Source organism: Eleutherodactylus coqui, chromosome 7 (assembly GCF_035609145.1).
Source record: "Eleutherodactylus coqui strain aEleCoq1 chromosome 7, aEleCoq1.hap1, whole genome shotgun sequence".
NCBI classification, from domain to species: domain Eukaryota; kingdom Metazoa; phylum Chordata; class Amphibia; order Anura; family Eleutherodactylidae; genus Eleutherodactylus; species Eleutherodactylus coqui.
Genome location: NC_089843.1, coordinates 14,142,913 through 14,167,448, shown reverse-complemented (window position 1 = coordinate 14,167,448; position 24,536 = coordinate 14,142,913). Strand labels below are relative to the sequence as shown.

General features: G+C 45.6%; 1 protein-coding gene across 2 annotated transcripts in view; it reads right to left on the bottom strand.

The window, feature by feature from the left end:
- The window catches only part of HSPA12B (heat shock protein family A (Hsp70) member 12B), a 67,891-nt gene that overhangs the window by 22,150 nt on the left and 21,205 nt on the right, over positions 1 to 24,536 (bottom strand). The window contains exons 3-10 of one of the 2 annotated variants that reach the window (XM_066572867.1): positions 23,411 to 23,511; positions 21,367 to 21,491; positions 14,142 to 14,328; positions 12,543 to 12,647; positions 12,314 to 12,430; positions 11,891 to 12,062; positions 7,871 to 7,957; positions 3,928 to 4,032 (exon numbers count right to left, since the gene is read on the bottom strand). In XM_066572867.1, the coding sequence (XP_066428964.1) occupies positions 3,928 to 4,032; positions 7,871 to 7,957; positions 11,891 to 12,062; positions 12,314 to 12,430; positions 12,543 to 12,647; positions 14,142 to 14,328; positions 21,367 to 21,491; positions 23,411 to 23,511 (999 nt within the window). The remainder of the gene's footprint in view (positions 1 to 3,927; positions 4,033 to 7,870; positions 7,958 to 11,890; positions 12,063 to 12,313; positions 12,431 to 12,542; positions 12,648 to 14,141; positions 14,329 to 21,366; positions 21,492 to 23,410; positions 23,512 to 24,536) is intronic. The other variant, XM_066572868.1, reaches the window with a different exon arrangement.

Sequence of the window (24,536 nt, the reverse complement as noted above, 5' to 3'; positions counted from 1 at the left end):
GTCGGTGGAAACCAGCCACCGCTCATCACCTACCCAATACCATGCCTATAGGGAAGCCTGGTGGTGGAACATCATTCTGGGGGAGGGGAGACCGATCAGAGTGGATGGAAACCAAGTGCCGCTCATCACCTGCCCAATACCATCCCTACAGTGAAGCCTGGTGGAGGAGAATCATTATGGGGGACAGGGAGACTGGTCAGAGTGAATATAATACAGGCGCCGCTCATCACCTGCCCAATACCATGCCCTACTGTGAAGCCTGGTGGTGGAGCATCATTATGGGGGAAGGGAGACTGGTCAAGGTGGATGGAAACCAGGGGCAGCTCATCACCTGCCCATTACCATGCCTACAGTACAACCTGGTGGGGAAGCGTCATGCTGGGAGAGGGGAGACTTGTCATTGGGGATGGAAACCGGGCGCCGCTCTTTACATGCCCAATGCCATGCCTACAGGGAAGCCTGGTGGTGGAACATCATGCTGGGGGACAGGGAGATCAGTCAGGGGGGATGGCAACCAGGTGCCACTCATCACCTGCTGAATACCATCCCTATTGTGAAGCCTGGTGGTGGAGCATCATTATGGGGAGGGGAGACCGGTCAGGGTGGGTGGAAACCAGGCGCCGCTCATCACCTGCCGAATACCATCCCTACTGTGAAGCCTGGTGGTGGACCATCATTATAGGGGACAGGGAGATTGGTCAGGGTGGATGGAAACCAGGCAACGCTCATCACCTACCCAATACCATGCCTACAGGGAAGCCTGTTGGTGGATCATCAGGCTGGGGAAGGGGAGACCGATCAGGGTAGCTGGAAACCAGGCGCCGCTCATCACCTGCCCTATACCATTACTACTGTGAAGCCTGGTGGTGGAGCATCATGCTGGGGGAGGGGAGACTGGTCAGAGAGAATGGAAAGCTGAATAGAGAAAACTACAGAGATAATAAACACCTGATCCAGAGCGCATGCAATTTGAGACCAGGCAGAAAGTTCACTTTCAGCAAGACAAGGACCCTAAGCACACAGCCAAGACAACACAGGAGGGGCTTAGGGACCACTCTGTGAATGTCCTTAAAGGGGTTGTCCCGCGCCGAAACTTTTTTTTTTTTTTTTTCAACCCCCCCCCCCCCCCCCCCCGTTCGGCGCGAGACAACCCCGATGCAGGGACTTAAAAAAAAACCCGCTCAGCGCTTACCTGAATCCCCGCGCTCCGGTGACTTCTATACTTACCGGTTGAAGATGGCCGCCGGGATCTTCTTCCTCCGTGGACCGCAGCTCTTCTGTGCGGTCCATTGCCGATTCCAGCCTCCTGATTGGCTGGAATCGGCACGTGACGGGGCGGAGCTACACGGAGCCCCATTGAGAAGATAAGAAGACCCGGACTGCGCAAGCGCGTCTAATTTGGCCATTCGACCATTTTAGACAGCGAAAATTAGACGGCAACCATGGAGACGAGGACGCCAGCAGCGGAGCAGGTAAGTGAAAAACTTTTTATAACTTCTGTATGGCTCATAATTAATGCACAATGTACATTACAAAGTGCATTAATATGGCCATACAGAAGTGTATAACCCCACTTGCTGCCGCGGGACATCTCCTTTAAGGGGAGCAGACAGAGCTCTGTACACAATGGGACATCTCTGGAGAGACCTGACCATGGCTGTCCACAGCCAGCCCCCATCCAACCTGACAGAGGGTAGAAAATACACAAGTCCATGGCTGCCAATCTTGTGGCATCATAACCAAGAAGACTCGAGGCTGGAATCACTGCCGAAGGGGCTTCAACTAAGTACTAAGTCAAGGGGTGTGCATACTTATGGCAATACAATATAAGATGTGAAAGAAGGTGAGAGAGTCTGAAAGCCTTACAAATGCATTGCATATAGGAGCAGTATTATTGTAGTTATATTCTTGTACATAGGGGGCAGTATTATAGTAGTTATATTCTTGTACATAGAGGGCAGTATTATAGTAGTTATATTCTTGTACATAGGGGGCAGTATTATAGTAGTTATATTCTTGTACATAGGGGGCAGTATTATAGTAGTTATATTCTTGTACATAGGAGCAGTATTATAGTAGTTATATTCTTGTACATAGGGGGCAGTATTATAGTAGTTATATTCTTGTACATAGGAGCAGTATTATAGTAGTTATATTCTTGTACATAGGGGGCAGTATTATAGTAGTTATATTCTTGTACATAGGGGGCAGTATTATAGTAGTTATATTCTTGTACATAGGGGGCAGTATTATAGTAGTTATATTCTTGTACATAGGGGGCAGTATTATAGTAGTTATATTCTTGAACAAAGGAGCAGTATTATAGTAGTTATATTCTTGTACATAGAGAGCAGTATTATAGTAGTTATATTCTTGTACATAGGGGGCAGAATTATAGTAGTTATATTCTTGTACATAGGGGGCAGTATTATAGTAGTTATATTCTTGTACATAGGAGCAGTATTATAGTAGTTATATTCTTGTACATAGGGGGCAGTATGATAGTAGTTATATTCTTGTACATAGGGAGCAGTATTATAGTAGTTATATTCTTGTCCATAGGAGCAGTATTATAGTAGTTATATTCTTGTACATAGGGTGCATTATTATAGTAGTTATATTCTTGTACATAGGAGGCAGTATTATAGGAGTTATATTCTTGTACATAGGAGGCAGTATTATAGTAGATATATTCTTGTACATAGGGGGCAGTATTATAGTAGTTATATTCTTGTACATAGGGGTCAGTATTATAGTAGATATATTCTTGTACATAGGAGGGCAGTATTATAGTAGTTATATTCTTGTACATAGGAGGGCAGTATTACAGTAGTTATATTCTTGTAGATAGGAGCAGTATTATAGTAGCTATATTCCTGCACATAGAGGGCAGTATTATAGTAGTTATATTCTTGTACATATAGGGCAGTATTATAGTAGTTATATTCTTGTACATAGGAGCAGTATTATAGTAGTTATATTCTTGTACATAGGGGCAGTATTATAGTAGTTATATTCTTGTACATAGGGAGCAGTATTATAGTAGTTATATTCTTGTACATAGGAGGCAGTATTATAGTAGTTATATTCTTGTACATAGGGAGCAGTATTATAGTAGTTATATATCGTTGTACATAGGAGGCAGTATTATAGTAGTTATATTCTTGTACATAGGGGGCAGTATTATAGTAGTTATATTCTTGTACATAGGGGGCAGTATTATAGTAGTTATAGATCGTTGTACATAGGAGGCAGTATTATAGTAGTTATATTCTTGTACATAGGGGGCAGTATTATAGTAGTTATATTCTTGTACATAGGGGGCAGTATTGTAGTAGTTATATTCTTGTACATAGGAAGCAGTATTATAGTAGTTATATTCTTGTACATAGCGGGCAGTATTATAGTAGTTATATTCTTGTACATAGGGGGCAGTATTATAGTAGTTATATTCTTGTACATAGGGGCAGTGTTATAGTAGTTATATTCTTGTACATAGCGGGCAGTATTATAGTAGTTATATTCTTGTACATAGGGGCAGTGTTATAGTAGTTATATTCTTGTACATAGGGGCAGTGTTATAGTAGTTATATTCTTGTACATAGCGGGCAGTATTATAGTAGTTATATTCTTGTACATAGGGGGCAGTATTATAGTAGTTATATTCTTGTACATAGGGGGCAGTATTATAGTAGTTATATTCTTGTACATAGGAGGCAGTATTTTAGTAGTTATATTCTTGTACATAGGGGCAGTATTATAGTAGTTATATTCTTGTACATCGGAGGCAGTATTATAGTAGTTATATTCTTGTACATAGTGGGCAGTATTATAGTTGCGATATTCTGATCATAGTGGTTGTCAATCTCTACTCCCACTTCTGTTTACATCTAGTAATAAGTGAACTTGTATAAAGTGATTTTGTACCTGATGCTTTGTACAGTTCTTTGAGGGTTCCCTGTGGTTGCTCAATCTGATGGACTGTGAGGTCCACGGTTCCTCCGCCGCAGTCAGCCACAATATACCGATCACCTAGAAGTAGACAGAATACACCGCTTGTTAGCTTTGAATCTTTCTGGACTCATACGGTTGGCTTCAGCACAGCATCTTCTATTTGCCTCATTCATTTTAATATTATATATGTTATATAGAGTCACGCTCTTTCTTAGGGAAATCAAATTAGTTTTAAGTTTTGGATACAAAGGGGTAGTGAAAATTAGCCAATCCTCTATAAGAACTGCATACAAGCGTGTTTTCAACAGATCAGTCTGAAGGTAATTTCCGGAGATGGCCACTTGTTGTAAGCATACTGCAGATGACCCCAGCCGTCCAATGATCCAGGATCACATCTAATAATCCAGATGATGTCTACTCTCGAACATGAAGGCATACTCTATGGGAAGTGTAACTCAGCTTTTATTATATCAGTCAATAAGATACTGTAAAAAGAAATTAAGGCGTTTTGTGCTCCAATCTCCTCTATTAGTGAAGCAGCGCAGGCATCACCATCCCCGAATACTGGCATTAATGCACCACTGCATTATGGGATGAAGAAATGACTATATGTAGACATACCACAGCGCGTTTCACGGCCTTATACCCTTCTTCCCCACTAAAGCCTGGCCCCTCCATCCAGAAGCACCTCATTGCTGAGCTCTTTCTAATCCTCCACACGCGTCTCATCAAACCTCTTACTAGCCGGGCCCGCGAGTGCCAGAGACACAAATAGCTGGCGGCCCATCACTGTGCGTCTTATATAGCAGCTTTTATGTCGTACTCTCCTCCAGCCAAAAACCACATCCCCGCGGGGAGGGGGGGGGGGGCAGCGATTTTATGTCTGCGCTCGACCTTAAATGTCACCAATAAAAAAGGAAAGAGAGGAAACGTCGGGGGAAATTTGGTTTCCTTGATACTTCGTTCTATTGAATCCTGAGCAAAAGCTACAAACACATATTGGGTGGAGCCATCCTGTGGCTTTATGTGCCGTATATACATACAAGCCAGGCGTTTAAAGGGCCGTGAACCCTCCACGGGTAGATATTACATTTACTACCACACAGATGGGTGGACATGTATCTGGATGTTCGGCCTCTCACCCTACAATCAGACTCTTCCTATTGGCTTCTAGTCTGAATTGGCTGCCAACAGGGAAGAATAGCTTGTATTTTCGTGTTCTACAGCCAGGCATGCGATGACTGACAGCAGGGAGCAACAAATTGTATTAACACTGCATAATGGAAATGCTTGTATCTTTCCAGCCATTGATGTTTCAGCTCCGCACCTGATGAGCTCGTTACAATGTATCGGCAGATAATCCTCCCCCAGGAGCAGCACAAGTCTCCCTCCTGAGAGCTCTCATCTGCACTGAAACATTGTAACAAGTCCTTTCTCTGTGAGGTTTATTCGGTCTCTTCTGGATTCCAGCATTAAAGGAGATGTCTCGAGGAAGCAGTGAATTTTTTTTTTTTCCCAGTCCCCCTAATTAAGCATACATTACTAAGCCCCCCTGTAAATGACTTTTCTAGCTGGTTTCTACTTCCAGTTCCAGCGTTTCAGCAACTTATAAAAAGTTTCCCAAGATGGCCGCCGACTCTTTTCCCTTCGCTTGCTGTAGCCCGACGTGCGCGCTCCCGAGACGCTACCAGCTGTGTCTCCCTGACAACCAGACGCCACGCAGCCGCCGACCGGACCCCTGGATTCAACGCGGCCGACCACGGCACACAGTCACCCACCGCCAGACAGCAGGTAACCGGCGCAACCCCCCCCGGCCCAGCAGCAGCCCCCCCCGGCCCAGCGGCAGCCCCCCCGGCCCAGCGACAGCCCCCCCCGGCCCAGCGACAGCCCTCCCCGGCCCAGCGACAGCCCTCCCCGGCCCAGCGACAGCCCTCCCCGGCCCAGCGACAGCCCCCCCCGGCCCAGCGACAGCCCCCCCCGGCCCAGCGACAGCCCCCCCCGGCCCAGCGACAGCTCCCCCCGGCCCAGCGACAGTTCCCCCCGGCCCAGCGACAGTTCCCCCCCGGCCCAGCGACAGTTCCCCCCCGGCCCAGCGACAGTTCCCCCCCGGCCCAGCGACAGTTCCCCCCCGGCCCAGCGACAGTTCCCCCCCGGCCCAGCGACAGTTCCCCCCCGGCCCAGCGACAGTTCCCCCCCGGCCCAGCGACAGTTCCCCCCCGGCCCAGCGACAGTTCCCCCCCGGCCCAGCGACAGTTCCCCCCCGGCCCAGCGGCAGCCCCCCCCCCCCCCGGCCCATCACTTACCTGGACGGCAGGATGGCTGGGCGGCTTCTCCGCTGGGCGGCTCTGCACCTTCCTCTAACAGGGGATGGTACAGAATGGCCGCTCCAGCGCGCTCCCGAGCAGTGACAGCTCGTCTGCGCATGCGCAGAAGAGCTGTAGCGGGGAGCACACTGAAGTGGCTCGTGCTGAAAGGAGAAGACCGGACTGCGCAAGCGCGTCTAAAAAAGCAAGCTGCCAGCGAATTTAGACGGAACCATGGAGACGAGGACGCTAGCAACGGAGCAGGTAAGTGAATAACTTCTGTATGGCTCATAATTAATGCACAATGTACATTACAAAGTGCATTAATATGGCCATACAGAAGTGTATAGACCCACTTGATTTCGCGAGACAACCCCTTTAAAGGGGTTGTCCCGCGCCGAAACGGGTTTTTTTTTTTTTCAACCCCCCCCCCCCCCCCGTTCGGCGCGAGACAACCCTGATGCAGGGGTTAAAAAAGAACACCGGACAGCGCTTACCTGAATCCGGTGACTTCTTACTTACCCGGTGAAGATGGCCGCCGGCATCTTCTCCCTCGGTGGACCGCAGGGCTTCTGTGCGGTCCATTGCCGATTCCAGCCTCCTGATTGGCTGGAATCGGCACGTGACGGGGCGGAGCTACACGGAGCCCCATTGAGAAAAGCAGAAGACCCGGACTGCGCAAGCGCGTCTAATTTGGCCATTAGACGGCGAAAATTAGACGGCAACCATGGAGACGAGGACGCTAGCAACGGAACAGGTAAGTGAAAAACTTTTGATAACTTCTGTATGGCTCATAATTAATGCACAATGTACATTACAAAGTGCATTAATATGGCCATACAGAAGTGTATAGACCCACTTGCTGCCACGGGACAACCCCTTTAAGTATATTAGTAACTGCAGGCTTTGGGTGGTGCATTCTACTAGTCGGCCTCTAGGTGGCACCAGATGGCAAAAACAGTGAATTTTCTATTTCTAAAACACGGATGTGGTAGCAGCCACGTTTCTAGAGCCTTCTGGATAGAATCACCATAAAAAGAGGAAGTTCTTAATAAATGTGGCCTCTGGCATCCTATAGATATATCGGGAGATAGCATTGGTGGAGGCGTGCAAGCTGGGAACCCAACTGGTTTAGGAGGTGTAGCTATAAAGGGATGGAGAGGCTGCCAACAAATCCCAGACCCCAACGTGGTCCCCTGAAAAGCAGCAACATAACAGCATTCCTATACAGCTCAGTAGATTAATACTGTTCCAGAATCAAGCTCATAACATAGACACAGCATCAGAACCAAGCTTAGTACATAAATACAGCATCAGAACCAGGCTTGTACCATAAATATACTCATATAGCACCAGAATCAATAGATAACATATATACAGCAGCCGAACCAAACTTATAGCATAAATACAGCACCAGAACCAAACTAGGTACTTAAAACCAGAATCAAGCTGCTAAAATACATACAATATGAGATCCAAGCTCAGAACATATATCACAAGAACATAAGTCATAACATAAATGTGCAAGCGCACGGGTTGTATGTAGCTAAGGACGGCCCTGATCCTGAGGGCCATTACCTCTCTGATCCCTAAAACATCTCATCCGCACTCACCTGCCTGCATCTCTGACCACAGCTCCCCCATCCCGGTCTCCACCAGAAACGTGCGGCTGTGCCTGGATCTCCTGAGCTGCTCTCTCGCTGGAAATGAAGGAGAAGGCGCTGCTTACATGAGGTACATACTGGAGTTTCATGATATCTTACACCGAAAGTTAGTGAGATGCATACATATAATTGTCAGGCTTTACAGGTGTGGAAACCCTGAGCCTTGACAGGTAAGTAACATGCAGCCCACTCCCCACTCAGAGGACCCCAGCAGGAAACAGAAGGGATCATCGTCACCAAGATCCACCTGTCAGACTTCTGGATAATTAGCAGCGTATCAGCACAGGGTTGGATAGTTTCGGTTCACTCCACAATAGTTTTCAGCATTGTAAGCCGGAAAGTATAATGTTTCAGCAGTGAAAGCCTCTTTGTCTGGATGCAGGTTTTGGTGATCCAATTGGAAAGCCATGACAGAACTTCGCAGGGTAGTCTGAAACAAGGTGTGAACTGGCCCTAAACCAGGTCTAGTAGTGGAGGAGCAAAAACGGAAGACCCAGGAAGGGCAATTCTCCTGGCTATGGGCTTTTACATGAGTCTTCAAGGATAGACAGTAGTGAAGAATCTTAGATCTTCACTGAGGACTTTGGACCAACATAAGCTGACCCTTCAAGATAAATGAATGCATCGAAGTGTTCTCTTACTGGGAGTACTCTATAGGAAAAAATCACAGTGGTATAGAAATCTATATGTTTTATATCAGAGACCCTTCACAGATATAGATATTAAAATTTACTAACTTTTATTAAATAATTCTACAATCATGGGCTCACAAGTGACACTCACAAACATAGATCCAAACAAAAAAGAAACAAAGAGGTTGACCCTGGTTCAAGATGGAATAGGGGAGCTCATCTCCCATACGATTCGCGGAGATAGCTATAGTGTTGATAGTCACTCACCATGTATTTGAAAACGTCGCATATAAGTGAAAGCGAGTCTTCAGAACACTGCTGGTGGAAATAGATATTTAGAAGCAGGTTTGCTGTGTTAGCTGAATCCCGTTTTGGTCCCGCTACTCGGGGCGTGTATCCACCTCTGAGTGGTTGGTCAATAATCACTTGGATAAATATGCGGCGTGTAAGCGAGTCCCCAGTTATGCCACAATATTGTCTGAGTACCCAGTTGTAGCACAGTTATATATTTCGCATCAAGGTGCTAGACAAAGGGGCTCATTGCACATAGGTAGTGCTAGATAAGAGGGCTTAAGAAAGCTCAAACTCTGTATGAGTGCCCGATTGTAGCACACTATTCCATTTGGCATAAGGAGTGCTGAACAAGAGGGCTCATTGCACGTCAATGGTGCTAAATAGAAAAGCTCGAGAAGCTTGCAGTAGCGCTCAGCAGAGAAGAGTCCGAGGGCTCCTATCTTGCAGTAGCGCTAAGCAGCAAGGGTCGATAGGCTCGACGCGTTTCCCTATCCAGATATCGGACAGTTCCTCAGGAGCGAGAGGTAATTATAACCATCAGTTAGTGTGCAGTCCTTGTCACGTGGACCAATCGTCACCAGGAATAGTAGTCCGATGTGTATCAGCACTACCTCAGACCGCACCCCGTAGTAAGATAGATGGAGCCGAGTGACCCCTAATTCAGTGTAGGTCACTTAGTGCATATATGATGCGCCTGGGTTCGTAATAGATAATGGTCCCCCAGAATCCTGCTGTCTGCTCAGTATTCCCAAGGTCTGAGAGGGTTTGCTGCCGTCTGCTTCAGCTTAGAGGCTAATCTATGGTATATGCCTCTCCAGAAGGGGCTGTGCTAGATAGTCCCCTATAGATTATTCGGCGTCTGTTAGCCCACAGACTGATCTAGTATCAGTCTGTATAAGCGTCAGGAGATAGCACCCCATATGCCAGGTAACTAGATGCTTAAGCCGAGTGTCCCAGTCAGGCGACGACTGTACTGGGTTAGAGAAAAAATTACACCCGTCTGGGTTAATTTCCGGGGCTAGAGCCCCATTAAAGTAGAAGCCTAAATGCAGAGGATGACAGCACCCCTATCTCGTCTATCCACAGTCGGATTAGACCAAGGTATGCAGCAGAGACAGAGAGAGCAAGAAGTGGTGCCTGCGGCTCTGATGGTGAGCGGCCGGCTATATGAAGGAAGTGGTAACCGTATTCCACGGAATTCCTTAAACAGAAACTGGTGGCATTACCCAAAACTGGGATCCACCGCTAAATCCATGTTGTAAACTATCTCACCGACCCTGGTGACGATTGGTCCACGTGACAAGGACTGCACACTAACTGATGGTTATAATTACCTCTCGCTCCTGAGGAACTGTCCGATATCTGGATAGGGAAACGCGTCGAGCCTATCGACCCTTGCTGCTTAGCGCTACTGCAAGATAGGAGCCCTTGGACTCTTCTCTGCTGAGCGCTACTGCAAGCTTCTCGAGCTTTTCTATTTTGCACCATTGACGTGCAATGAGCCCTCTTGTTCAGCACTCCTTATGCCAAATGGAATAGTGTGCTACAATCGGGCACTCATACAGAGTTTGAGCTTTCTTAAGCCCTCTTATCTAGCACTACCTATGTGCAATGAGCCCCTTTGTCTAGCACCTTGATGCGAAATATATAACTGTGCTACAACTGGGTACTCAGACAATATGGTGGCATAACTGGGGACTCGCTTACACGCCGCATATTTATCCAAGTGATTATTGACCAACCACTCAGAGGTGGATACACGCCCCGAGTAGCGGGACTAAAACGGGATTCAGCTAACACAGCAAACCTGCTTCTAAATATCTATTTCCACCAGCAGTGTTCTGAAGACTCGCATTCACTTATAGGCGACGTTTTCAAATACATGGTGAGTGACTATCAACACTATAGCTATCTCCGCGAATCGTATAGGAGATGAGCTCCCCTATTCCATCTTGAACCAGGGTCAACCTCTTTGTTTCTTTTTTGTTTGGATCTATGTTTGTGAGTGTCATTTGTGAGCCCATGATTGTAGAATTATTTAATAAAAGTTAGTAAATTTTAATATCTATATCTGTGAAGAGTCTCTATAGGAAGACCCAGCTACTTGGAAAAGAGTTTTGCTCTTGGAGAAGTCTTAAGGAATTGAAGATGAAGAGCATCAAGGATGATGGAGAGGATGAGGTGCATTCACGTTCTAAAGTCTCATTTTTTCCTAAAACAACCACTTATCCCGGAAGTAACTGGAAGTATTGTCGCTTTTCCACATAATCTCCCTTCTTACGTAGACATTTTTTGCAATGTTGATGCCATGATTACATGGCCGCTGTGAACACTTCTTTAGGGGTCTGTTTTGCCACAGGAAATCACTGATTCAAGAGCAACACAACGAGAAAATGTGCCGCCGCAGAAAGTGTCCTTCATGGTTGGAAAAAGCCACAAACCGCTAGATACGAGATCAGCAGAGTGTGGGGCACAAGGGATCACTTCAAAGTGGTTAACATGAAGAGACCCCAGAATAAGGGACACCTGATGAGTAGGAGTTTGTCTTGATGCATCTGTGGAACCCAACTGGAAGAAACTTTCGGCATCTTCAGGTCTTCACGCCGGATTGTGTTCACAGATCCTACAGAAATGCTGACTCTGCAGGCGATCTCTACCACAGTCAGTCAGAGGTCCTCTATAACCACTTGTTCCACTAACACTGTCATATTGTCAGACTGGCTGGTGCGTGGTGGAGGCTCCTTTGGTTCCTGCTGTCAGATGGGTTCTGTGCGCTGCACAACGCCACCTTCTGGCTCAATCATCTTCAAAGTACTCCGGCGTTTTCACAAATGTGTCCCATGTTTCTATCTGCTCCTATTCCCGAGAAAGAAATGAAGAGACCTGAGAACTTGAATGCTCCTCATACATCAGGAATCACGAGCACCTGAAGACCCGAAGAGAAGCCAGGATGTTCTGGAGAAATCTGAGTCATTGTCCATGCCATGTAAACTCAATGTACTACCATGGCACCAAGATGCCATCCACATCCCTTACTCCTTACCTTGTCTGAAGCTGGAATCAATCGACCGATCACTAGGAAAGCCATTAAAAAGAGCCTTACAACTGAGGTCAATCAGCTGGTGGAGCCGCAGTTTCCTGCAGTAGATGGAGGCGGCTTCTGGCTCCAAAGCAATGAGCAGCTGCTCAGGATATTCCGGAGACACCAAACCGGCCTAGAAAGTAGTAAGATCATGTGAGAACCTTCTCATTAGAAGGAATCAAACCACACAGATTGTATGGGAGAAGCTGCTCTCATTATATATACGAGGACTCTCCTACCCAATCGCATGCATATTTTGGTACATAGGGGGCAGTATTACTAGTTATGTTCTTGTCTATAGGGATCAGTATTACAGGAGTGTTGCTCATCCAAAAATCCATAAGTGACACGAGTCATACAGGAGGGGGATTGTGATTGTCCTACCAGATATGCCGCTTCTCGCATGAATTGCTTTGCTGGCTGCTTCCAGATGGCGGGTACAGTTATCACCCATCGGATGCCTTCATTCTCATCCAGAGATGGACATTGTTCCTTCAGTTCCTTTTCAGGAGAAGAAAGAAAATGAGTGCTGCCATCTACATCTGCTGCGGCCTAAACATATGGAAGCCCCATTACTCCGGATTAGCTATACTATTGTATATGCGTCACTCACACGCACTGCATGTTCCTTGAAGAACCTCAAGGCGTGTGCAAAGACCTCCAGCGCTTGGACCTTCTTCCCATTCAAGGCTTCCAGCTCAGTCTTCATGGTGAGATCCTAGAAGACAGAATATCACAACTAGAGTCATGTGAAAGAACAGACTGATAAAGCTGTGACTGAGGGAGGCAGATAAGTTCCTGCACACATCAGACTTCCTGTCCTTACTGAAGGACCCGTCTACGAGCGTGGAATGATTAAGCTTTTTATGGACTGTTGTTCATAACTGATGCTGCTATTTATTCCTACCCTCCAGCATGCCCCAACAGCTTGAAAGTTATGGTGTCCTCTGTAGTTGGCACTTGTGGAAATTTGTGGCTGATGTTATGGGGGACTTATGTTTTTGCTTTGGGGTTGTAATTGGATTTCTGAAAGTTGGAGGATATGTTTACTGATAAACTATGTTGACAGAAGTATTGGGCCCCCACCGATCCTGTGCTGTCAGGTGATGTGGGAGCATTAGGTATAAAGGAGAGGATCCCACAGGCATATCCTACTACAGATGCCACCAGGTGTAGAGCTGACAATGGGGGTCTGGCGGTGGGATGTCACCAACCAATCAGTATGGGATACTGCAAGGTCCACTGTTGGCCACGTTATTGGGAGATCACAGCAGTGAATGCACAGCGGTGCCTGCCACAGGGCTTGAAGTGACGGACTGTAAGTGAGTGGAAGCAAGTGTTGTGGATAGATAAATCACAGGACACCATCTCCAAATCGGATGGCGGCACTTGGGTGTGACTGTTGTCTGGAGAGTGGTTTCTATGTGACTGCATCATCCCAACAGTGAAGTTTGGAGGAGGTTCTGTTAGGGTGTGTGTGTGTGTGTGTGTGTGTGTGTGTGGGGGGGGGGGGTTACTTGCTGGGAAGGACTAGGACCATTGGTTATAGTGAAGTCCACCCACAATGCCAATGGGTACAGAGACTTCCCAGACAATGTGGCATCACGTCCTCTGTAGTAATACTCTGGTACAGCTCCGTGTCTCCACCAACATGACCGAGCACCATGTCATACGGCATGCAGTGTGGAGGAGCAGAACGCCTGCAAACTTCATTGGCTGCCCAAAGTCTGGGTTTCAATCCCATTGAGCATATTCGGAATGAACTAGAATGCCGTATCCGTGCACCCAACACACCCATCATCCCCCGCATCACTATCTGAAGCTCCTGGAGCAAGTCCCACCATACATTTATGGGAATTTGGTGGAAAGCGGCTGAGGAGGGTTACTGCAGTCACTGAGGACGAAGGTGGCCCAACACTGGATAGAATAATTGGAATAAAATCGAATTTCATCCCTGAATGTGCCTCCCAATACTTCTGTCCACACACTGTATACACCTTACTAAAACTTGCCATTTCAAAGTTCGAGAACCACATTTGTTGTTGACATTCCTGGATGCTATTTCCGTATGATCATGGGACATAAACAGAATGAAACATATGAGGAGCACAGAAGGCATCCCAGAAGCCAGCGGCACATGACCAGTAGTAAATAATGTACTTATGACAGCAAAGCTGTGATTTTACGGTCCATTCAGGGGCGCTGCTCTTACACTGGTGCTGTGAATCTTCATCTTGAATTTCTCAAAGTAGAGCCAGTCTCGAGCCTCCTCAGGGTCCAGGTCGTGGTAGACGTCTCTGGCCGTGTATCCAAAACTGTGGAACGCCTTGTCAGGAGTCAACAGCAAACTCGTGGGAGTTTTCTGGTGGGCCACACCGGGGTCTCCTCCTTCCCATTTCCTAAGAATAAACAGCAGAAGATGTGATTTATTGGGGGAGACGTCATGGACACATTAGCGGGGTCTGTATACTGCTGGGTATAATCTGGCACAGTGGAGGGGAGTTCTTGTTACTGTGGTGGGGGCACACTGGTGTGTTATGGTCTAAACCTGGGGACACAATATTCCTGCACAGTCTGAGGACCATATTGAAAAGAGCTGGTGAACAATGCTGCTCACAATGGGAAATACTCATCACTTGAGGGCTGATGTCCTAACTATACCATCTGTAGTCCTTCACAGTACAGTTCTACAAGTGTCCACCATATACCTTCGTCAGCTGTCAGCCGAAAGCTCATTCTTCTGACACCTATTCTTCCAGACTCCCCTGTACACATACATGGTCAGCTCAGGCACGTGGACTTCTATTGTGCTAGCCGTAGAGAGTCGGGACACCGTCATAGTTGGCTGATGCTGACTATATTGGCAAATCCTGTAAATGTGTAAGGTCATCTTAAGACCATATAGGAGAGTCGTTAAGGTGTCAAGGACAAGAAGATGTACTTCATCCATGAAAGCCTCACTCAGTGGCAGGTGAGGCGTTATAGTCTTGCTGTGTCTACACTTGGTGATGTCCTCTGGGATGGGTCACTTAAGACCTTGCTTAAGAATAGTGAGGAGAAAAGTTCGGTTCGCTGGTTTGTCGAATTTCAGCAAAAGGTTTGGTTGGCATTCATACGAACCAAATGAAACTTCAGCAATACCTCCAAAGCTGGTTTATAACACTGTCTACTGTCTAACAGCCATAGAAGCCCTGTATAACACACTTAGGCTACCTAGCAGCAAAAAAGTGGCGCAACAGTATAAGGGGGAGGAGGGGGAAAAGGAGGAGAAGGGGGAAACCAAAAAATATTCGTCCTCCGTCTTTTAGCAGGTTTGGCTGAGATGAACTGCCCGAGGTTCAGGTTCTCACTGAACTGAGCTTATAGCAAAGTTAACCCCAAAACAGGGTTCTACTGTTTTGGTTCGCTCAACACTACTTAATAACTAAACCTCTTCCTTCAGTTGTTTCCTCTCTTCTGGTTTTGCACGTTTCTTCTGCTTTCTGGCTCGCTGCTTGTCCCACTTCAGTCCTACTTGCTTCTGGTTACCATGTTGAGCATATGGTTTGGCAACTGGTCTCCTTATGTCCAGTGCCACCAGTAGGAGGTTTAGAACTTCACATCTGCACTATTGATACCGTTATGGGAGCAGGAAAACTGTATCTCTTGGATGAATAGATCCGTTTCATAACGGAACCAAACTGTGCTGAACGGATCTCATTGACTATAACGGGTTACCGAACCTGCACAACTTTTGTGTCTGGCATCTCATGCCCGATCTGCACTGCAGGCCCTGAACTGAGCCTCCGACGCAGATTTTGCATTGAGCTTCAGTGAATACTTGCTACCACTCCTCAAAGGTGTCTTCTCCACTAACGTCCAGCGGTGCAGAGGGTCACCTTGGCAAAGCATCCAGTTGGTCACGTGTTTGCACGACTAAGGTTAATCATGGGGATATAGGGTAATATAATGTAATAGAGTCCAGTGTCTGACCTGAGACTACCAGCATATTCAGTATGCAATGGTTGCACAATATCCCACAGTAACTCAATGTATGTAGACGTAGGGGAGATGGTGAGCAGATGCCTCCATGATTTATTACTACAGAGCTCATTTACACATTCCAGACAGAAAAAAAAGTTTTTTTTAATATTTCCATAATTAAATCAATCTGGAAAATGACGAGATGCGTGTAATGCGGCCAGCTTTAGGATTTAGTAACAAGGCCAAGAGTTTGCCGAGTCTCTCCTAGATCGCTACTGTTCTACTACAGGCAATGCAATGCACATTAAATATAGTGCACAAGACCTATCTGTCCATTGCTTGCCTTCACGGTTTCCTGACAGGACACCATCCTTAGGCATGGCATATCCATGTCCCTGCTGACATAAACAAACTGGAGAAAGTTCAAAGAAGAGCTACCAGGATGGTGAGTAGTCTGCAAATCATGTCCTACTGGAAGGGCTGTCACAGTGCAGAGGGATCAGCCCTATTCTCATCTGCACAAGGAAAGACTAGAAGCAACGGGGTGAAACTGAAAGGCAGGAGACAGATTAGATATTAGACAGTGAGGGGGATCAATGAGTGGAACAGGTTACCACAGGAGGTGGTGAGTTCTCTTTCAATGGAGGTCTTCATACAGGCTCTACAGACATCTGTCTGGGATGATTTACTGATCCTGCATTGAGCAGGGGGTAGAAGAAAGGGGAAGGGGTGTTGGACCCGATGACCCTGGAGGGAATCCTCTTAGTGAAAATCACTCTTGTGTGATTCGTCTACTGTACGGCCTTCATTCCACACAGAGTAGCCACCATCATGACTAGGCCTAAGGTATGACGACATGCTCAAGCTACATCTGCCGACTCCTGCACTACAGTGAGTCTGTTTAACCCGTGCATGCCCCAGAATGTACATTTACATCATGGGTGTGCAGGGTTTGTATGGAGCGGGTTCCCATACACTGTGGGTGCCGGCTGTCTTCAACAGCTGATGCCCACCTGCAACAGACAAAATCCATGTGAATGCTGATTTTGACTGTTAACCTTTAAATGCCACTGTTAGTTCTGACATTGGGCTGGGCTACCATGCCTGATAACCTATCAAGATATGCCTGTGGCACTTCTTGATAGACTGCCTGTCTGTCAGACCGCGATATAATGCAATACTATGGTCGCCTCTAGGGAATAAAAAAATGGCAAAAATGAGTTTAAAAAATTTAATGAATTATTAGAAAAAAAAAACGCTATTAAAAGTGCAAGTATAAAACCTTTTTATATTGGAATTTGGCAGGAGCATTGATTATGTCATAAATAGTAAAAGCTAATGGGTCCCAACTCCATTATTCAATTCTATGCGCAAAAGAATTAGCGTCCAAATTTTACGTACAGAATCTAATTTTCTCACATAGAAACTTGAAATTTGGCACGGGCATTGAATATGCCATAAATAGGAAAATTTAATGGGTCCCAACTCGATTATTCAATTCTAAGCGCAAAAGAATTAGCGTCCAAATTGTACGTACGGAATCTAATTCTCTTACTTCCCGATGTCATAGAAAATTGAAATTTGGCAAGAGCATTGATTATGTCATACATTGGAAAAGCTAATGGGTCCCAGCTCGATTATTCAATTCTATGCGCAAAAGAGTTAGCATCCAAATTTTATGTACGGAATCTAATTCTCTCACTTCCTGATGTCATCTATATATATAAAAATGAATATATGTCTGTCTGTCCTTTATGCATTACTACACCATTCATCCAATTGCCATGAGACTTTGGGAAGTTGCCGAGTACACTCCTGGGAAGATTACTGGCATAGTACAACTATCCTACGATAGGTGCCGCGCGCACGAGCATCGTCGACAGTTATGCCCCCCAGACAAAGATCATTTGATTTCCATCTCAAGCACAAAAGCAAAAGGCATTACGAGCAACGGGATGAGTGTTCAACCACAAAATGATGCATCCGCCGAACGTTTCACAAGACAATTGCTGCATATTGAGAATGCTGAGGTAAAATGAAAGCTGTGCTGTGATTGGTTGCTATTTCTTATACTTCTGAGGTAACGTGAAAGCTGTGCTGTGATTGGTTGTTATATTTTATACTGCTGAGGTAACATGAAAGCTGAACTGTGATTGGGTGTTATATATTATATAGCTGAGGTAACATGTAAGCTGCGCTGTGATTGGTTGTTATATATTATACCACTGAGGTAACATGAAAGCTGTGCTGTGATTGGTTGTTATCTAGATATATAAAAACGAATGAATGTCTGTCTGTCTGTCTCTCTTCGCAGCAACGCCCGATGGGTAAGCTAGTCTAATATAAAGAAGCCTCCAGCCTTTTCTGTGCACCACACTTTGATCCCTTTGCATAGCCTTTAGTGGGTGATTTTGGTGTCATTAGATTTGTGACATCCTCTCCACCACCATAAAATCATAAAATTTGAGTGTGATACATTGACTGACCTGTCAGCTGACTTGAAAGTTACAATGTAAAAAGTCTAGCTGCGCTGCTGTGCTTCAGGCAACAGTGCCGCTAGGGAGAGTGAAGTGCTGCTAACGACGAAATTCATAGCAAGCTGCGGATGGACTCAGCTCAGGAGAGAGAGATAGAGAGAGAGAGAGAGACAGACAAGGAAAGAGAGAGACAGACAGACATGGAGAGAGAGACAAAAAGAGAGAGACAGACAGAGAAAGAGACAAGCAAAGTGAGAGAGAAAGACAGACAAGGAGATAAAGAGAGACAGACAAGGAGAGAGAGAGAGACAGACAGGGAGAGAGAGAGACAGACAGGGAGAGAGAGAGACAGACAGGGAGAGAGAGAGACAGACAGGGAGAGAGAGAGACACACACAGACAGGGAGAGAGAGAGACAGACAGACAGGGAGAGAGAGACAGACAGACAGGGAGAGAGAGAGACAGACAGACAGGGAGAGAGAGAGACAGACAGACAGGGAGAGAGAGAGACAGACAGACAGGGAGAGAGAGAGACAGACAGACAGGGAGAGAGAGAGAGACAGACAGGGAGTAAGAGAGAGAGAGAGAGACAGGGAGAGAGACAGGGAAAGAGAAAGAGAGACAGACACAGAGAGATCTGTAAGCTTTTTTATATTAGATATCTGCTCCAAATACAAAGTGACCCTCTGAATAATCCCCTAACCAGCAGATTTAGAAGTTCGCAACAACCATTTTCCCAAAAACTTTATGTTACGGTAGTGAAACTTGTTCTTTTTAAAGTACTGCAGCAAAAAAACATATCTAAGTTTGGTATCGCAGTAATTGTACCGACCCACAGAATAAAGCTATCATGTCATTTTTGCTGCAGTGTGTACGCTGTAAAAACAAGATGCCCTAAAGTTGGTGCAGTTGTGTTTTTTTCTTTCTAATCACTCCACTTGAAAGTTTTTAAAAGTTTTTCAGTATATTATATGGTACATTAAATAGTACCATTGAAAACTACAACTCGTCCCGCAAAAAAACAAGCCCTCGGACCAGAGCCGTGATTTGAAGCTTGTGGGGCCCAATTCAAAACGTGTAACAGGGCCCCCAACCATAACGCTTTATTCATAGTACTGGAGAAGAGGCCTTCTGGGCCCGGGTACAACCGCATCCCCTATAGTTACACCAGTGCCTGGGACTACCTACGCATGAGCTAGTGCAATATCGGGCTGATATCACGCTTGTGAATGTGCGATTTACTTGTGGATGCAAGGCGATTTTCAGGCAAAACTGCACCGCATCTGTAAAATTCCGATCCTCTTGCGTGAGGATCACGCTCGATACAGGATCGGAAGGGTTTCCGATTGATTTCAATGGGAAACCTCGCATTGCACTCGCATGTATATTGCACAGCAATGAGCTCAATGGGTGATGCGCTATGAATAACGCCCAAAGATAGGATATCGCTCATGAATATGACTACATTCAAAACAATAGGTTTTATATTCGCACGAGATTTGTATATCGCGCAATGCAGACAGATAGAACATGCCGCGATTTGATTCCCCAATTGCAGTGCCATGCGGGAAAAGAAAAAAAAAATCACTCGTGTATGACCTCATTCAAAAGAATTGGGTCCATATTTGTGCATCTCGCAACGCACAAATCTTGTGCGATTTTCTTGCCCGTGTGCAGCTGGTCTAAGGGGACCTACCGCGTAGCTTCCTATAGGGGGCACTGCAGAGACAGTTTTCTTCTTTTTGGGGGAGCAATAATTTGCATATGTCAAACAAGGATAGAGTTCAGTGCAGTCTCCACCCATCACACGAGATGAGTGATGTGCAGGGCATGCTGAGAGTGGTGATAAAGGGACAATATTTAGCACTATGGTGTACAGAATCCCCATTTACAGTACTGCGAGCGCCATCTGGAAGACATGGAGAGTCCTTACAGTCCTTTCTGGACAATTCCTTTAAGGCCTCATGTCCACGGGGAAAATCAGGCCCGCTACGGATTCTCCATGGAGAATCCGTAGCGTGTCCCTCCTGCCCCACGGACATGAGGCATAAAAATAAGAATAAACTTACCTCTCGCCCGCTCTGGATCTTCCCTTCGCCGCGGCGTCATCTTCTCTGCGTCACGGCCGGATCTTCTTTCTTCGGCTCGGCGGATGCGCAGGAGGACGTCGGTGACGTGCCCCGCGCATGCGCCGGCCCGAAGAAAAAAAGATCCGGCCGCGACGAAGAGAAGATGGAGCCGCGGCGAAGGGAAGAACCGGAGCGGGTGAGTGAATTCCGATTTTGGTCTCCCGCGGATCCGGACGGCTTCCATAGGCTTCAATAGAAGCCTGCGGGAGCCATCTCCGCGGGAGACCCGCACGAAAATGGAGCATGGTCCAGATTTTTTCATGCTTCATTTTTAAAAAAATCCCTTTTATTGACCATCCGCAGGTATTTATCTACCCGCGGGTGGTCAATGCATCCCTATGGGATGCGGATCCGCGGGCAGGAGAAGAGTTAAAATCCGCTGCGAATTTCAATTCTTCTTTTGCCCGTGGACATGAGGCCTGAGGGTCATCGACCTAGGAGCCCAGCTGGACTGTTCATGGATAGTTCCACAAATCAGCAGGAACAGTCCTGGAATGGATCCTTGTGGTGCGGAGTGGATGGATGGCTCCCCGGGCGCCCGCCTGCTTCTGCACTTCATTAGTGCCTGACAGAGACAGCACATCCTGTGGTGTGATACGGACGCACCGAGGTGAAGCCAAAACACATTCCAACATTCTTCGGTCTCTAATCTGAGCCTCACAACGTTATACGAGGATTATCAGGGGGCGCAGATGGGCTCCGATAACTGAGGCGGCTGCGCCACCTCTATAGATACACTTGGAAGAGCCTTATCTTCATGACGGATATGTATGAGGGGCGTCACCCATCACCTCAGAGATGACTCCACCGCGAGTGCGTCCTCAGATTACCTGAGCAACTGTTCTGTCTGGTCGGCAGCCTCAACTTACCTCATCATGTGAATCGCTTCGGGGTCCTTTACGAAGCTGAAGGCGTAACCGCTGGATGTGGTGCCAAAGTCAATAGCCACGACGACAACGAACCGAGACAATGGAATGGACCGATGCTCGCTCCCCTGAAATACAAGTATTATCACCAAAGACAAAACAATGTGTACAAGCAGAAAAGCATCAGGGGGTATAACCCGGGCATCTACTGTACACAGTGATATGGGGCATGCTGGTATAACCTGGGTATCTCCTGTATAAAATTATATATGTACAGCTGGTATAGGTTATACATCCCCTGTATATAGTGATATGGAACATGCTGGTACAACCTGGGTATTTCCTGTATATAATTATATATGTACAGCTGGTATAGGTTATACATCTCCTGTATATAGTGATATAGGGCATTCTGGTACAACCTGGGTATTTCCTGTATATAATTATATATGTACCCAGTTTCCCTGAAAATAAGACAGTGTCTTATATTAAGTTTTGCTAAAAAAGATTTCACTGTGCCTGGACACTATTTAAATTGACTTTTTTTTAAATTAACTGCAAGCAGGGCTTAATTTTGAAGTATGGCTTATATTTCAAGCATCCTCAAAAATCCTATAAGCTAGACATCTCCGATATACAGTGATATGGAGTATGCTGGTATAACCTGGGTATCTCCTGTATATAATTATAAATGTACAGCTGGTATAAGATATATATCTCCTGTATAGAGTGATATTGAACATGCTGGTATAACCTGGGTATCTCCTGTATATAATTATATATGTACAGCTGGCTTAAGTTATACATCTCCCTGTATATAGTGATACGGAGCATGCTGGTATAACCTGGGTATCTCTCTGTATATAATTATATATGTACAGCTGGTATAAGCTATACATCTCCTGTATATAGTGACATGGGGCATGCTGATATAACCTGGGTATTTCCTGTATATAATTATATATGTACAGCTGCTATAAGATATATATCTCCTGTATAAAGTGATATGGAGCATACTGGTATAACCTGGGTATCTTCTGTATATAATTATATATGAACAGTTGCTATAAGATATATATGTCCTGTATAGAGAGATATGGAGCATGCTGGTATAACCTGGGTATTTTCTGTATATAATTATATATGTACAGCTGCTATAAGATATATATCTCCTGTATAGAGTGATATGGAGCATACTGGTATAACCTGGGTATCTTCTGTATATAATTATATATGAACCGTTGCTATAATATATCTCCTGTATAAAGTGATATGGAGCATGCTGGTATAACCTGGGTATCTCCTGTATATAATTATATATGTACAGCTGGTATAAGTTATACATCTCCTGTACATAGTGATATGGAGCATGCTGGTATAACATGGGTATCTCCTGTATATAATTATATATGTACAGCTAATATAAGTTATACATCTCCTGTACATAGTGATATGGAGCATGCTGGTATAACATGGGTATCTCCTGTATATAATTATATATGTACAGCTAATATAAGTTATACATCTCCTGTATATAGTGATATGGAGCATGCTGGTATAACATGGGTATCTCCTGTATATATTTATATATGTACAGCTGGTATAAGTTATACATCTCCTGTGCATAGTGATATGGAGCATGCTGGTATAAGCTGGGTATCTCCTGTATATAATTATATATGTACAGCTGGTATAAGTTATACATCTCCTGTGCATAGTGATATGGAGCATGCTGGTATAAGCTGGGTATCTCCTGTGTATAATTATATATGTACAGCTGGTATACGTTATACATCTCCTGTGCATAGTGATATGGAGCATGCTGGTATAACCTGGGTATCCCCTGTATATAATTATATATGTACAGCTGGTATACGTTATACATCTCCTGTATATAGTGATATGGAGCATGCTGGTATAACCTGGGTATCTCCTGTATATAATTATATATGTACAGCTGGTACTACAAATAAAGATTACTATTATTATATATGTATGGCAGGTATAACTCGTTTATAGCATTAGCCATATTATCACTACCACATACCGGAGACTGTGACGGTGTTAGTGGAGCGATGTTACAGCTCTCATTAAATGAGTTTGGTGAGTTTGTTGGGGACGGCGTACAGGAGCGATCCATGTTTTCTGCTGCAAGAGAATAAGACTGTTATAACCGATACCTTTACCTAGAATCTGAAACATTTATCAAAAGGCAACAATGTAACTTAGAGGTGGGGGAGGGGCGGCATCCTATCTGCTGTCGCACAATGCTTTAGTCTCGGCTTTAAGTCTGAGACCTCGTCGCGTTCAATTCACATCCAGCAGGGCGCACTTACTTCTGCCACACAAAGGAATTTCAGATTTGGATGGAAAGTCGGCCCCGCCATCACCCCCTCCTCGACTCTAGAGGTGGGATTTCAGAAATGTTATGTTGATTAATAACAGATGTGCTCCAAGTTGTGCGATGAAAGGGGATGGGGGTGATGTAGGGGGTTGGGGGTTCCCGAACATTCCCTCCGTACTGAACAGGAGCCGCACAGGGGCTCATGTAACCAAAGAGAGTCAAGGATACAAATACGGAAAAATGCACCCGCGCTCAGAGCAGTGATGGGGGGGGGGGGGGGGGATTGTACCTGGGGGCTCTATGAGCAATGGGAAAAGATGTAGGAAGTAAAATTAGTGTATCGCTATTGATGTGTGCCAAAATAATGGGTTGACTCTACTAGCAGAATAGTGAGTGCAGCTCTGGAGTATAACACATGATGTAACTCAGGATCAGTACAGGATAAGTAATGTATGTACACAGTGACTCCACCAGCAGAATACTGAGTGCAGCTCTGGAGTATAATACAGGATGTAACTCAGGAGCAGTACAGGATAAGTAATGTATGTACACAGTGACTCCACCAGCAGAATAGTGAGTGCAGCTCTGGAGGATAATACAGGATGTAACTCAGGAGCAGTACAGGATCAGTAATGTATGTACAGAGTGACTCCAGCAGCAGAATACTGAGTGCAGCTCTGGAGGATAATACAGGATGTAACTCAGGATCAGTACAGGATAAGTAATGTATGTACACAGTGACTCCACCAGCAGAATACTGAGTGCAGCTCTGGAGTATAATACAGGATGTAACTCAGGAGCAGTACAGGATAAGTAATGCATGTACACA